This window comes from Staurois parvus, unplaced genomic scaffold, assembly GCF_062004578.1.
Source record: "Staurois parvus isolate SC_StPar_1 unplaced genomic scaffold, SC_StPar_1.0 ptg000136l, whole genome shotgun sequence".
Taxonomy (NCBI): Eukaryota; Metazoa; Chordata; class Amphibia; order Anura; family Ranidae; genus Staurois; species Staurois parvus.
This window is the reverse complement of record NW_028317932.1, coordinates 2,996,655-3,013,634: the sequence shown is the minus strand read 5'-3', so window position 1 is coordinate 3,013,634 and position 16,980 is coordinate 2,996,655. Positions and strand designations below refer to the sequence as shown.

General features: G+C 40.0%; 1 protein-coding gene across 1 annotated transcript in view; it reads right to left on the bottom strand.

Annotated features, from left to right (window-relative positions):
* ACVR2B (activin A receptor type 2B) overlaps nucleotides 1–16,980 on the bottom strand; it is a 276,193-nt gene that overhangs the window by 92,341 nt on the left and 166,872 nt on the right. The window contains exons 2-3 of the mRNA XM_089673123.1: nucleotides 10,250–10,457; nucleotides 7,683–7,780 (exon numbers count right to left, since the gene is read on the bottom strand). Of these exons, the coding sequence (XP_089529249.1) occupies nucleotides 7,683–7,780; nucleotides 10,250–10,457 (306 nt within the window). The remainder of the gene's footprint in view (nucleotides 1–7,682; nucleotides 7,781–10,249; nucleotides 10,458–16,980) is intronic.

Below are 16,980 nucleotides of genomic sequence, written 5' to 3'. Positions count from 1 at the left end.
CTATTCCTCCCACTGACACCAATGATGGGGCATGATTCCTCCCACTGATACCAATGATGAGGCACTACTCCTCCCACTGACACTAATGGTGTCCCATCATTAGTGTCAGTGGGAGGAATAGTGCCCCATCATTGGTGTCAGTGGATGAAATAGTGCCCCATCATTAGTGTCAGTGGGAGGAATAGTGCCTCATCATTTGTATCAGTGGGAGGAATCATGCCCCATCATTGGTGTCAGTGGGAGGAATAGCACCCCATCATTGGTATCAGTGGGAGGAATAGTGCCCCATCATTAGTCAGTGGGAGGAATAGTGCCCCATCGTTGGTGTCAGTAGGGAGGAGGAATAGTGCCCCATGGTTGGTGTCAGTGGGGAGGAGGAATAGTGCCCCATCATTGGTGTCAGTGGGGGAGGAATAGTGCCCCATCGTTGGTGTCAGTGGGGGAGGAATAGTGCCCCATCATTGGTGTCAGTGGGGAGAATAGTGCCCCATCATTGGTGTCAGTGTGGAGGAGGAATAGTGCCCCATCGTTAGTGTCAGTGGGGGAGAGGAGCTGCTGCTCCTTCTTTCAGTTTGGCAGCTTGATTTTCGCGGGGCCGTTCGGCTCTGCCTCCTCGCCAGTGATTGGTCGCCTGTGTGCGCTGGCGCCCAATCACCGGTGAGGAGGCGGAGCCGAGCGGCCGCGCGACCATCGAGCGGCAGAACTGAAAGAAGGAGCAGCCGCGCTTCCTGGACCGGATCATCGTGGGATCGGGACCGGAGCCAGGTAAGGTACAGCAGCCCCTCTGCCCACCCCTGTACTTAGTGTCCGTTGGAGGACACCGCCCCTGGAAAAAGTGCCGCCCTGACACACCGGCTCGCCGTATACCGGCGTATAAGACGACCCCCGACTTTTCAGAAGATTTTCAGGGGTTGAAAAGTCGTCTTATACGCCGGCAAATACGGTACTTGTTTTAAACAATTTTTTATATTTCTTCAGGTACTTCCTGGTTTCCAGGCTTAGGCAAATGATGGCATACATCCCAGGAGTCTTCTGGAGGGGAGGAGTGGCTCTTCAGCTAAGCACACCCTCCTGCCTGTATGCCTGAGCTAAGGGCAGATAGATTTCAGGAAGTAAATGCTACATGAATCCCTTACTGAAGATGACCACTGCCAGAAATGCCAGAGGTGTGTTTTTGTAAGTGAATTCTCAGCAAAATAAAGCATGGCAACATGAATGGATAGGGGCGTTTGCTTTGGATATTAAAAACGAATTATACAGCGCTTTTGGTTTGTGGTGCTCAGATACAATGTAGTGCAGAGGGTATGTGCAACAATGATTGGTAGCATGAATGCTGTTGATAACAGGAAGCCTACAGATACAGTGTGCATCAGCAAACCTGTAGTCCACCTCCATGAATAGACATCCTAATACAAGAAGCAAAATATGGAAATACAAGACTGGCATCATCTTCAAAGTAAGATTTAGCAAATTGCCAATAGAATAGCCAAAGTTTAGGAAAAAAAAATTGGATATACCAATGCAAGTTGTACAACATAACTAAAGTGATACTAAACCCAGGACCCTGCATTCACTATATCTGGTCTCCCACAGTACACACAACATGGAAAAGCAATTATTTTAGTCAATGTAAACAGCTAAATACCTTTTCTCATGAGCAGTCTTGTGACTTCAGCAGATCACTGGTTAAAGCTTGTAGGAGGAGTTTTTTTTCTGCTGTAGGAGTATGTGAAACCCTTGACCCTCTGTCTGTACAGTGCTGATCGGCCCTGTACTGATCACATGCACTCTCCCAAGAAAAAAAAAAAAAACCTTTCTAGCAATACACACCAAACTGAGCATGTGCATGTAACTACGGATTCAGTCTGTATCAGGTGGTCATTTCTACAAGAGGAGGGGCAGAGAAGAAAGGATCAAACTGCCTTTTTACACAATGCAGAGGATTAACTCCTTAGGTTCCACAGTGAGTATAACAAGCATGCTTTGCTGCATATACAGACTGATTTTACTGTTTTGGGTTTAGTAACACTTTAATTGCTTAATACTTTATTGCTTGGCTTTACAAACACTTCAGTGCAGGGTTTCTCAACCAGGCTTACATTGTTCCTCAAAAAGTTGCTAGAAGTTCCTTGAACAATGAGAAATTTCTGCCTCTCTGATAAGTTCCCACTGACCCCATTGATCCTTTTAGCTATCTGTAAGGGGGAATCCTTCCCAATGACCACAAGTGCTAGGAGCATTCTTCTCACTGGCCATCGCACTAAACTATCATGAGCTGTAGATATAATCATTTTTAGCAGGGGTTCCCTGAGATTGAAGAGTTATTTCAAGGATTCCTCTCTGTTGGAAAGGTTGAGAAAGGCTGCTTTAATGTAAATGGCTGACCTCCCCAACTGGAAGGCTACCAAAGAGGGATCTGCTTGACATTTATAGGACCAAATGTGTAAAATGACTGCCCATTGGATTTGCTTATCCTATTCCCTTGCATCAAGAGTAACCTTTACTTGTACTTTTTGCCACTAGACTAAGTGCTTTGTGACAGGTTTTGAAGTAGTAAATCCTCTTTAGTTATATATGGGATTGATTCTGTCACGTGAATTGAAATATAACTTGTGAAATGACTTGAAACAACCAAGCAGAAGTAATCTTACACGTTCATGGTTACAGTAGATGGTAATTTAATTGGTTGAATACTGCTCTCTACACCTCATTGTTTTGGTTTGATGTAAATATTGTTTTCATGGCCATCTGTGTATACATTGGGCTTGTATGGAATAAATGGTACATAAGCCTTAGGTAAAAATGCAGTGTGCACTGCTACACTTTTTTTTCTGACCTCTTTTTGGGGGTCTGTTTCATACAAGTCCTGCCTGGAAAGTTAATTCCTAAATGCACACACAGCTATTGTTCCCTGTGCAGAGTTGGACAAGAGCCAAGTGCCAGGTGGCTAATGCACCTAAAAATCCATCTGGATGCTACAATTTTTCTGAGACTTTCTAACTGTTGCCACCCCCCCCCCTTTCCTTTTGTCCAATTTTGTTAACTATTGCAGTTATTAACCTACAAAGTGCTAATTATAGTATACTTACAATATCAAGGTCAAATCCCTACACTGCATTAGTTATTTAATAGAAGTTCATTTTTTTCCACCGCAACAGATTTGTCATTGAACCTTTCCTTTTAGAATCAAAAATTTCTATGGGATACTATACTACGAAATACTGCCTCAAATGTGGGCCATTGATTGCAAACAAGATTTGTTAATTTGCACGCACAAATAAGTATTTTTATCAACAAATTCATTCAAGACCATGTACAGACAGTTCGTTTATCGGCCGATTTTTTTGTCCGAAAAACGAAATATCGTTCGTTCTGTAAACCGATGTTGCCACCAATGATTTAGAAAATTGGACATTTTTCACGAATTTTCCAGACTGACCAATAAACGAAATGAGGAGGAACCGTGAAAATTGGCCGATGCCATTGCCCCACTAACAGTGCGAAAATCGGCCGATTATTCTTTCGGACGAAAAATCGGTCGATAAACGAACCGTCTATGGCCTGCATTAGGAGCAAAGCTAAATTTTAGACAACAAAATCCTAATTAACAGCAATTCAACTCAGGTGAGTCTATTTATTCATTAAACGGGTGTCCAGCAGACAGTTGATTATAAAAGGGCGTTTCTTAACAAGGAAAACACCTTCCCATTTCATGTGGTCAGCAGTGGCACCACATGGAAGAGAAATGTCACAAGGCCTGAGAAATAAAATAATTTCTTTACAGAAGAAAGGTAAAGGCTACAAGAAGATCAGCAAAGCTTTACTTATCAGTCAGAATACTATAGCAAAAGTGATACAAAAATTTAACACAGATGGAACTGCAAACATCTAACAGAGACGTCCAGGCTGTCCACGGAATTCAACACCTTGACAGGAGTGCCTTCTGCTGAGAAAGGTTGAAGAAAATTGCCATACAAGTTCACTGCAGTTAGCTAAAGGAGTAGAAAGCCAAACTGGGGTGATTGTTTCCTGTAACACAATACGGCATACACTGCAGAGGAATGGCATGGGTGTTGTCCATGAAGGAAGCCTCTTCTAAAGCCCATGCACAAAAAAGCCTGCCTAGAATTTGCCAGGGTCCATGCTGAAAAAGAAGACTATTGGGACTCTGGAGTAATGAGACCAAGAAAAAAGGTTTTGGAACTGATGGCTTAAAAACTGTATGGCATTGCAAAGCCGAGGAGTACAAAGAAAAATACATGATGTCTACAGTGAAGCATGGTGGTGGCAGTGTCCTTCTATGGGGCTGCCTGAGTGCTGCTGGTGTCCGGGAGCTGCATTTCATTGATGGTATCATGAATTCACAGATGTACTGCTCTATATTGAAAGAGAAGGTGCTACCATCACTACGTGCCCTTGGTCTTCGTGCACTTTTCCAACATGACAATGATCCAAAAAACACACATCTAAGGCCACTGTTGCATTTCTGAAGAAGAACAGGGTGATTTAGTGGCCAAGTATGTCTCCTGATCTAAACCCAATAGAACACTTATGGGGAATTCTAAAGTTGAGCATCAATCTCCATCCAGCATCCAGTCTCTACAATAGGTTGTTCTTGAAGAATGGAAAAAGATCGATGTTGCAATATGTTGCCAACTTGTTCATTCCATGCCTAGAAGACTTGGTGCTGTCCTTACAAATCATGGAGGTCATACAAAATACTAGATGTAGTAGTTCTTGCTGTGGGGTGTATTCATTTTTGCATCAACTAATTTGAGTAAAACTGAAGATTTTGCAGTGTAAGTTATAATATTAACCTTACTTTCATGTAATTAGCTACACAAATGTTCTATTAAACTCAGGTTTTGTCAAAATTTGTGAAATTGTTCTTGTGTTCATTGAGATATTGATTAAAATCTTACCTTTTCAAAAGGGGTGTACTCATTTATGCTGAGCACTGTATGTAAAGTACTGCGTAAATTGACAGCTCTATACAAGTACCTGTAATAATACTCCTGCCAAAATCCAGTGTCCTTGTAACTTCCTGTGCAATGAACGAAAATATAAAAAAATGCTATCATGCTTACTAGTTCTCTTCTGTGAACTACAGAACGCCCCTACCTATGCAATTTGTTGTTATGGAGAAGAGGAAGAGTAGATTGTTGTTCAAATCAGGAGAACAGAATAGGATGAAAACTTTACTTCTTCATACATACAGCCATGGGAGGCAATTGAGCACACTGGGATAGGAAGTGTGTTCCTGCCAAGAACAGCAGGTACAAAATTAAGAAAACCACTAAAAAGGAAACTAAGAAAATTAGCAAATGTAAGCTGAAACAGATTAAAATAGTTGTTTTTGCTTTATACAAGTTAAGTGGCTGTAAAGGCTGAAGGTTTTCATGACGGTAAAAAAACCTGTGTACAGCTATTCCCCCCTTCTCCCAGCCCCCCTAATACTTACCTGAGCCTGATCGATCCAGCAGTGTCCATGAGGGCGGAGGCTCTCCCAGCTAGCTCCCTCCTCATTGGCTCAGAGACAGCAGCAAGAGTCATTGGCTCCTGCTGCTGTAAATCACAGCCAGTGAGGAAGGAGCAGGGGGTGGGGCTGAACCCCGCTATGTGTGCCAATGGACACACAGAGTGGGGCTCAGGAGTAAGTATACACAAGTGCCCTCATAGCAAGCGGTTTGCTGCTATGGTGGCACACAACAGAGAGTAGAAGCCAGGACTGCTGGCAGGGGAACTGAGAACAAGAGGTTCAGCGTTGCTTTGAGCAAAACCGCTGCACAGAGCAGGTAAGTAAGATACGTTTGTGATTTTAAAAAAAATACCATTAATATTATTTTAAAAATCCAAAAGATAGAGTGGGACTGCCAATATGATGGTCACACTAAGTGTACAAAGCCAAGAACACAAGCTCATATATCACAAAGACAGTGATTTGTGGTCATATCAGCATCTACAAAAAACAGTGAGGTCAAAAAATTGTCAAACCTTAAATTGCTTTACAGATTGGAGGGACTATAATAGGTCATTTTTATGTTGTTAACTGCTGTTCCTGGATATTCCTCACTAAAAAATATAAGGGACTACTGAAGGTAGTTTTGAGCTTACAAAATGTTTTATGAATTCCTCCTACATCTATCTTCTAGCATAAAAAAAAAATGACTAAGGTAACTCCAGACATTAGTCTCTATGACTGTACAAGCAAAGGCACTGGTTTCAGAAATGCACCCCCCGACCCTGGTAATAAAAAATATTTTGTTTATATACAATAAATATCACATATGTTTGAAATAATGTTTTAAGGCTCCAAGCACACTGGGCATTTTAGAAACGCTGGTAATGTTAGCCCTGTAAAGTTAGCCATGTAAAGTCATGTTAAAAACGTGAGTTTTTCAGCATTTTTGCATTAGCGTTTAGTGGTGTTTTGCCGTGTTTTTTCGCGTTTGCAGTCTTTAGCAAGTTTTCTTTTTGACCAAATAAAAAAAATTTTTTTTGCTAAAAAAAATAATCCAAAAACGCCAGTTTGCTGCAATTTACAGCACTTTGCTGCGTTTTCAGCATTAGAGCATTTTTACAGCTAAAAAAACTCTAGAAACCCACTAGTTCTGGGGTTTTATTTCCAGCCAAAAAACGTTGATTACAGTCTATGTGTGCATGGACACATAGGATAACATGCTGGGGGGGTTTGCTGGCTGTAGAAAAAACCGTCAAAAGCCAAAAACAGCCGCTGTAAAAACATCCAGTGTGCATGAGGACTAAGGAAAGTAATCACTGATCATTAATTTGTAGTTTATTTCAAGAATTATTTTCTCCCCACCTAAAATGATTCCTTTTTAAGAAGTCGACTTTCTTTTTAAAAAAATAAAGAAGCATTTTGTTAATTAAAAAAAAAAAAAGGCACTCAAGAAGTTGCTGAGGACTATCATAATAGACAATAAGTAGATTTTAATGTTTTATCACTGTTTACACAGATGTCGGCACCTGTCAGTCACATTGGGATATTATCCTTGTTTGGGTGCCTTGCTGCAGGTTATATCATCGTGTCCCAAAGTCATTGGGAAGAGAAGGCTGCAGTTAGGCCAAATGACGAGAAGAAACAAGTAATACAGCGGGCACCCAATAATGTTTGAGTTGCTCTAGGCTTGGTTTTAATGTAGAATGTGGCTAATTAAGGAAATAAAAAAGCAGTCAAATTGCCTATTTCAGATCTAGTCTATGGCAATCATGAAGTTGTTCCCTGGGTGGGCAGAAATGCCAAATATGACAATGTGTGCAAAATCAGACCCAAAAATGACAAAAGGCACAAAATGCCAGTCATTTCCACAAGTTTGAGAAAACAGCAGATGATTTGGGCTAGGATACTATACCTGTAACTGAAAATTCAGTTTTGGCCAGGCTGATCTTTCAGAATTAAATGCATAAAAAATCTTACTTTACTAGTACAGAGGTAAAAAGTTCACTTAGGATTTCCTATGATGTCTGTAAAAGAAACCAGCTGCAAATTAATTAGTTATCATTCCATAACAATTCACAGAATTTTTTTTAACCTACCTTAGATTGTAAGCTCCTTGAGGGCAGGAACTGATGTGAATGTACAATATATGTAACGTGCTGCCTAAATTGATGGCACTATACAAGTACCTGTAATAAATAATAATAAATACCTTGACACTTACCGACATCAGGCAAATGAGTAAACTTCTCATTACAGTAGTTCCCATCACAGCAGCAGAAAAACACTTGCGGGTTCTCTTCTTTTGCTACACACTGCGGTCTGAAAACAAAATAAGAAGACACGGGTATATCAAGACTGCCAAAAAGAATGAGGTGACGCAGAAATTATGGAATGAATAACACATGCCAATAAGAACCTAAGCCTTAGCCATTTATACACGAGACTGTGCTTTCCAAGATTGTGACCAATTAATCAAAATAATCATTCCATAAACAATAACTATATTATCTACAAATGATATTTCTTGGTAACATGCATCTAAAAAGGATCACAAGAACACTTGATCCAAAATTGCCCGTATTAGCCATCTTGTCTTCTGGTCAGCTTAGATACTCTTTCAGTTGTGGAAGATCTTACAAAAGTATTTATACCATTTTAAACAGTTTGCTATAACGGATTTAAATGAAAAACATCACACAGCAGTTTAAAAATAAATGTATACATCTGCAAAAAAAACAAACAAAAAAAAAAAACACCAACTTTTGATAAATTCCTTTCAATGTGTGTAGTCTACCTAGAAAGTATTTTTCCTCAACCAGACTGGAGATACAGTTTAAAACTATAATTGCAGCACATTCATCCTGTATTGACATATGGTGGCCCAGTGTACGTGTGTATGGAATGGTGATTAATACACAAAGCGTTCTAGTGTGGTATTGAGCTTGTGTCCCAGTGCCAACTTGTGCATATAAATATCTCAGGTACATTAGCGAAGGTTCTTCTTCAACCAACAGATTTAAAATTACGATGGATGTACCTTGATGTCAATCTCTGTGGGGGTTGTGCACATGCGCAAGAAGCCTAAGGCTACGTATATGATAGAGTTAACATAATTCATCTACCCTCCACTAATTGTTCATTGTGCACAGGGTAGGACACATTTTAACATGTAAAACTATTTTGAACATTCCCTGTTGTCGATGAAGCACAAGTCCCCAGCTCTGAATAAATATATAGTGAGTGATCAAAACTGGGCAACATTTGAACTTGTCCCTCTGCCTGATTGCAGTGTACAGCAGCTTGAATCATTTTTATATGTGTAGTTGAACATCAGACGCGTGCTAGTATAAATTAAGGCAGTGTCTAATAAACTGTATGAATGTGTCCTCGAGTGCAAAGAATGACAATGTCATTTTACTGAAAAATCCTCACTCAACAAGAATATGTCATGTTTATGTGAAAGGGACTGGAGGACAGCTGTCAGGTATATGGGTGCCAGACACACAGAGATATATATTGATCAAGTCATGTACATTGCAGCATAGATGGAAAAGAAGCAGAAAAAATGATTACATGAAAAAAGGCAAATCTCTTGGGGGAGGACAACCTCACAAAATAATAAGCGGTGAAACTCCAGGGCTTCCACTTGAAAAATGTATTTTAGAAAATGTTTTACCATTCATGTTAACTAAAATAAGTCACAGTTCAAAAAAGGGTAACACGGTTTCTGAATAAATTATTCTATTGCAACAGTGCTGCTGCCTGAGGTTTATATACAAGAGCTGCAATTACAGAAACTCCTGGAGTAGCAATTTAATTATGTTTTAATAAGTAACAATATTTTTCACAAAGAGATTAAAGGAAACCTTTCATAAGAAACCTGTGGTTGCCACTATTGAACTCTCCTTCCTAAAATGCTCGTTTCTTGGCTGCCATGCTGATCAAATGGCTTCAATAATTTCAGTCTCTGACATGGAAGAAAGATATAAAATACTAGTTCAAGGTTATTGAGTCTAAAACAATATGGAAGCCAGATCAGAAGAATATCAACCTGACAATGTCAGACCTGGGTTTGGCTCTCACCAGCAACACACCGCTGCAGTTTGATGGTTCGCACCATATATGTTGTTAGTAGGTTAATTGACCTTCCTCCAAACGGATTGTAGTTCATGTTGTTAGGTGCACTCTTGGCTGTGGTATGGTATGTAGACTGTAAAGCTGGACATCAATGAATCAAATCTCAGCCAGTTCAGCAGGGACAGATTCATCTATGGGCAGGCTGGCTGTACTGAAGTCGATCCAACTAACGACTTCAGTTCCACCAGCCTATTGGATTCTTTACAAGAGATTACTGCCAGTGGCTGATCATTGCATTCTGCTGTCATGGAAGGCTCCCTGCTGGAAGGACACAATAGGGCTGCAGGAGGGATTCCCCCATCAACACTGACTGCACTGATGGGGGGATTGAGTGATTTTCCTCCCTACAACCCATGGTTAAGGAAAGGACATTGTCTATGGCTTGCATTTGCTCCTTTAGGGGAAGGGGCTTATGTCAATGGTTTACCAATCTCTGTAAAAAGTGTTATGACTAGACTAGAAGAGCATAAAGAATTTGTGGATAATTCAACAACCTTATTTCCCCTCACGATCATCCAAAACTGAAAGAAGTCTTGAGTGAGGTGTTCCTTTGTGTTATATATGTAGAATAAGACTTCTTATGAAATGGGACATTCAATGCCCAATGGAATAATTACATGTTACTTTGATTCAGGTTTGCTTGCAGCTTACCTGTCATAGCAGTTGAAATCGTCTAACCAACAGCCTTTCTTCACAAGTTCAATGAAGCCAGAGTTATTCCTCCAAGATGCATAACAATGAAGCCGCTTGTCCTTCTCTCCATCACACCTTTCCACACCACTCTGGTTTGTCTTCTCTGTCTCCCAGTTGACGTTGTAATAGATGCACTCCCTGGGATCCTCTTCATTGTGCCCAGAGCCTGTGTGAAAATAAATAAAATAATCTTAGAGACCCTTTTCTTTATTTAAAAAGATCTCTGGACAACAAACACTTTCTCCGGTCATTTGTGAATCTACAATACACATCGATACACAGATTGGGGCCCATCGGGGAGGTGAGTTTGGGGGTCTTCTGGCAACGTTGGCACACATAGGATTTTCTTATCACTTTTTGGACTTGTCTGGACCTTTTTGTTTTGCAAAATAAGGCTGTGATATTAGTCCAAAAACTATTTATTCATTCATGATTCAGATGATTACACAAAATTTTTGTTCATTCTGATGTAATTTTTGTCTGCTTTGATGATTATATATATATTTAAAAAAATAAAACACACAATACAGTGGGTAAGAGGTTAACACTTCCATCTAGCAGCACTAGGATGGTTGGTTCGAATCCCAACCCTGGCACTACCTGCCTGGAGTCTGCATTCTTTTCTTTTGGGTACTCCGGTCAAAAACATGCTGGTAGGTTAATTGGCTGCTGTCTAAATTGGCCCTAGTATGTATATGTATGAATGTGAGTAAGGGCCCTTACATTGTACCCTCCTTGAGGGTTAGGGACTGATCGGAATGCACAATATATATGTATAGCACTGCGTAAATTGACATTGCTACCTGTAATATATATAATTTTATGTATTTATTTTACACCTTTTATTTTATAGTGTTTTATAGCACTGATTGATACACAATTTTGATGAGATACACCAAGTGTGCTTGCTGCTGTCAATTTCTTGAAGCACAAACTCTCTTATTTAAATATGCTTTGTAAGAGATGTCCAAAATACAAATCTTTCTAGAATGTGAATTCCCAGGACTTAGAAATGGAACTTGTAAACATAAATGTGCTAAAAGTTCTTCAAAACTGTACATGAAGGGGTCCAGCCATTCAAAGCTAATAATTCCAAACTGGATTGATGCACAAAAGTTTGATTGCCCAAAACTGCCTTCCAGGGGCGGACTGACAACTCATGGGGCCCCCGGGCAATAGGGGATAATGGGGCCCCTGTGTCCTTGCCCAAACTCAAAAAAGCCTATGATAAAAAAGGTACCAGGGGCATCTCATGGGGCCCCCTACTGACCCCGGGCCCTCGGGCAGTTCCAGAGTTTCCAAATGGTCAGTCTGCCCCTGCCGCCTTCTAAATCTCAGGGTATTTGTGAAAGAAGGGATTAGTGCACCAAGCTGGCCATGTGACAGAGGCACCATATGAAATCTTGCTTAACCAGTGGGATTTTACAGCAGAGTAAAAGAATGCAGTGGGCAAACTGAGGTCTCTAGTGTAGAAGGTGTGCACTGGTCTGGGGCAGCGCTTGGGACTCGGACATAATAATCTTCAGCTTTCAGAATCCCCATTAAAAAGAAGGCAACACATATGATATAAATGGTTTAGCCCACCAGATATAACAGTTTTAGGTAGCATGAGCCTTTAAAATGTAATATTTAATCCATTTACATTGATAGGACAGTACATGCAGTGAAATTGCTAGTTTTTGAATGATTTCTTACAGTGCATTTTGAATGCAGTATTACTAAAGGAAAGGAAAAACTCTGAAAAGATAAATTCAGTATAACAGGAAACCAACTGTGTATAATTTATGGGATCTATAAAAAGGCCCCTCTCAGTGAAAATGAACATAAAATGCATTTAGTTGACTGCAATGTCCTCACATGGTGCTTATCTAGCCTATTACTTCTGTGTCCTAAATGTGAAATCAGTTTTTTTTCTGCCTTATAGACTGCTGGTTTTATGAATAATACTAAACAGTGATATGCAGAACACATCCCTAAATTTATCAAGCAGACTTTAGACCCATTCTGTGCAGTTTAGGATGCCTTAACATTACTTTATGCACCGTAGACCAGTGTGCTTCAATAGAAAGCCAAAAAAAAAGTATACCAGTATCTACCAAATACACAAAAGTGGTCTTATTGTAATGACTATTAGTGCTGAACATAGCCTACAAAAAACTGTGCAAATAATATATCGTCACTGTTGTCTCATATAAAATGTTACAGATATTTGTCCTCCCAACACAGTACTACATTACCGAAGTTACTCAAGATCTCCCAACGCACCTCAAGAATGTCATACCTGCACAAACTGCCTATTTTACACCTGTGGCCTTCCACTTCTCACCATATACAGCTCCATTTATACCAGTTGGCACTTCATGGGAATCACCATCATGAATGATCCTGGCTATCTACAATATCAATGCTATGATGGTGTCCATGTTCAGTATTCCTAATGGGGCCTACATGAACAACATTGAATACAAGGTTCCAACTTCAGTCCTTCGAAAATGGCTCCCTTGTACTTTGCTGAAGATTCTGTGACTTTTCACTCCTGACTCTAATGCTGCTAATTAGTGGGTTAATATTAACTTTGCTGTGCAAGAAAAAAAGGAGAGAAGCACACTCCTTACAAAGAAGCACACTCCTCCATAATAGGTGCAAAGTAATTCAATACCACACATACACTCATCGGCCACTTTATTATGTACACCTGTTCAATTGCTTGGTAACACGAATTGCTAATCAGCCAATCACATGGCAGCAACTCAAAGCATTTAGGCATCTAGACGTGGTGAAGACGACTTGCTGAAGTTCAAACCAAGCATGAGAATAGGGAAGAAAGGGGATTTAAGTGACTCTGAACGTGGCATGGTTGTTGGTGTCAGAGTATTTCAAAAACTGCTGATCTGCTGAGTTTTTCATGCACAACCATCTCTAGGGTTTACACAGAATGGTCTTGATAAAGAGAAAATATCCAGTGAGCAGCAGTTGTGTGGACTAAAATGCCTTGTTGATGTCAGAGGAGAATGAGGAGACTGTTTCGAGATGATAGAAAGGCAACAGTAACTTATGTCAATATGGACCAAAATCTCTGAGGAATGTTTCCAACACCTTGTTGAATCTACGCCATGAAGAATTAAGGCAATTCTGAAGGCAAAAGGAGTCCAACCCAGTACTAGCAAGGTGGACCTAATAAAGTGGCCGCTGAGTGTAATCCAAGATAAAACCATTAGAATTTATTACATACAAAGTTAAAAAATTCCAGGCCATCATGAATACTGCTGCCAGGCTCATCCACCTTAGCAACCATTCAGTGTCTGCTACCCCTCTCTGCCAATCCCTACACTGGCTTTCAGTCGCCAAAAACTTAAAAAGCCATCCACAACTCTGCCCCCAGCTACATCACCAGCATGTTCTCAAAATATCAACCAAACTGCTCTCTTCAATCCTCCCAAGACCTTCTGCTCTCTATTTACCATGCCTCCTCCTCCCATGCGCGCCTCCGGGACCTCTCCTGAGCTTCTCCCATCCCATGGAACTCCCTACCCCAATCTGTTCGACTATCTCCTAATCTATGCACCTTTAGACGATTCCTGCAAACCCTTCTCTTTAAAGAAGCCTATCCTGCTTCTAACTAGTAAACTGCTTTTTAATTCCTCCATCAGCTCATTCCCCCATGGCTATTACCTTTTGTATCACTCAGCCCTTCCTCCTAGATTGTAAGCTGTAACGAGCCGGGCCCTCTGTTTCCTCTTACCAAATTGTATTGTAACTGTAATGTCTACCTTCATTTTGTAAAGCGCTGCGCAAACTGTTGGCGCTATATAAATCCTGTATCATAATAATAATTATATACACACACACATATATATATATATATATATATATATACATATACATACATACACACACACACACGCATACAGTATATATACGCACAGTGTTATGAATCCAATAATAATAATGATAAAAATATGAACTTAATCTAAGAGTTAATATGCCCACAACTTAAAATAAAAAGATTCAAACAGCACACATATATAAGCTACAGAAGTCCCCTTCTGCATCTCATTGATTCCTCAAAGTGTTTGGTGGTGGGAAGTGGTAAGGGCAGAAAGGTGGAGATGCAAAAGTGAATGCCCTTAGCTTTGGAGAACCTTAGAGACAATGACAATATCAAAAGGCAAGTATCTGCTTTACTGCTCTGCTAGCAGTTCATAACTTAAGGGTAGCAGGAAAGAAAAATCGCTCGATTCCCTCCCATTGAGCTATTGTGTTCTCCTGGCGGGAGTGCACAGGGAAACGTCCGCACACGGCGATTATTGCTCGTGGCTATAGCAGTAATTGCATGTAAAATTCCAACATGCTGGTTATACCAAAGTTGTGCAACAATCGAACTGAGTACAATCAGCCTGCCCGTAGATTGTTCGAATCTTGGGCGGTCCCTGCTGAACTAGCCAAGATTAAAACCATCTATAGCCGGCTTAATCATGAAAAATTTACAAAAAGCACGTACAAGCATTTAACACACCTTTTTAATTTCATAATTACAGAAGTGACATCAAGGAATGTACACCAATAGAGTGAGTGTACAATCATATTAAAAAAAAACATGGCAACCCATAAAAAAGCATCAGTACACATTTCAATTTGTTGATGCAAACTTTCCATGAAACAGTCTCTGCTATATTGAAAGTTGCTGACCAGCCTAGACCATGCTTTCAGTATCCTCTGCTTCAAGTGAATGCTAGGGGTTCCCATTCGGCAAAGCTCCAACTCCTCATCATATTGTTAAAATTTGACCAGTTCCTCCCTCCATCGATACATTTCTATCTGCCAATGACACAGCCCATCATATTGATTGTCCATGGTAATGTACAGGGTCTGGGTTCAATTGCAAGCAGCCTATAACAGTCTGAGTTTTCACCAGTCAGAATGGCTGGACATTAAAGTGGAACTCTTCCAATCAACATTAACTATTGCTAATCTTAAATCCTCGTGTACACTAGGCGGTTTAAAAATGCCGGTAGCGTTAGCTGTATAAAGACACGTTAAAAATGCAAGTTTTTCTACATTCTTTAGCATTTTTGCATTAGCATTTTGCTGCATTATGTTTCTTACACACAAAAAAAAGACAAAACATTTTGGCTGGTTTGCCATGTTTTACCACATTTAGAAGCATTAGAGTGTTTTTACAGCTAAAAATCTCCTCTAGAAACCACTAGTTCTAGATTTCTGTTCAAGCCAAAAAACGCTGATTACAGCCTATGTGTGCAAGGACACATAGGATAACATGCTGGGGAGTTTGGTGGCTGTAGAAAAAAAAAAACTGCCAAAAGCCAAAAACAGCCGCTGTAAAAACGTCCAGTGTGCATGAGGACTTATGCTGCTAGCATTAGTAAATAGACAGGAATTTATAATATATTTGCTTGATTTAAACTTTGTTTTTACATTTCTTCAGTTGTCATACATAGTTACATAGTCAGTCTGGCTGAAAAAAAAAGACAAAAGTCCATCCAGTTCAAACATAGTAAAAAAAAAAAATTTAAATCCTATACCCACAGTTGATCCAGAGGAAGGCAAAACCCCCCCCCCCCAGCAAAGCACGATACAATTTGCTCCATCCCAGGAGTCTTCATGGCCATTTTTTCTTTCATCTGGAGGAAGGATTCTCTCAGCCAAGCACACCCTCCTGTCAGCATCTCTCAGTTAAGGGCAGATGGATGCCAGGAAGTAAATGCTACATGAATCATTTGCCCTTACTCAAGATGGCCGTGGCTATAAATGCTAGTGGGGTGTGGTCAATGTGATTTTACACCAAAACAAAGCATGGAGACATGGATGAATATTAAAAACTAATTAAATAATGTTTTCAATTTGTGGTGCTCAGTTATAGTCTCCTCATGGCAAGAAATCGAGGAAAAGCCCCTGTCCTCAGGATAAAAGTAGACAATCAGTAATCTGGGCAAATAGAAAGAATGAATATAGCTAATGTGGTCCAATTCAATTGTAATTTCTAATAGTTCCTTTTCAATTGGAATAAAAGTTTACCGATTAACCTATTTCAAGCAATCGATTTCTGGAAGCTCCAATTCTTTCACTGAAATGACAGTTATAATGCGAGATTGTTGTGTGTATGGTCAGCATTAGAGATGAGCGAATCGAACCAGGCGAAGTGGAATTCGTTTCGAATTTCAGGAAAAATTCGATTTGCGGCGAATCCGAATATTAGCATACTTCGGGTGCGCGAATCGGATTTTTCCCGATCAGCCGGCAAAAGTGTCCCTGCAGAGAGCTCCGCTATTTCTGACAGTTCTCTGACAGTTCCTTCACATGTACAGCGGTTGAAACATTGTATCTATTTGTTTCCATTTAGGATACAGATGTTTTTATTCGGAAATAGATACAATGTTTCAACCGCTGTAAATGTGAAGGAACTGTCAGAGAACTGTCAGAAATAGCGGAGCTCTCTGCAGATACACTTTTTGCTGTACTGGAATACTTCTTCTTTTCATTCTTCTTTTCATTCTTCTCATTCTTCTTTTCATTCTTCTTCTCATTCTTCTTTTCATGAAGAAGAATGAAAAGAAGAAGAAGAATGAAAAGAAGAATGAAAAGAAGAATGAGAAGAAGAATGAAAAGAAGAATGAAAAGAAGAATGAAAAGAAGAATGAGAAGAATGAAAAGAAGAAGAAGAATGAAAA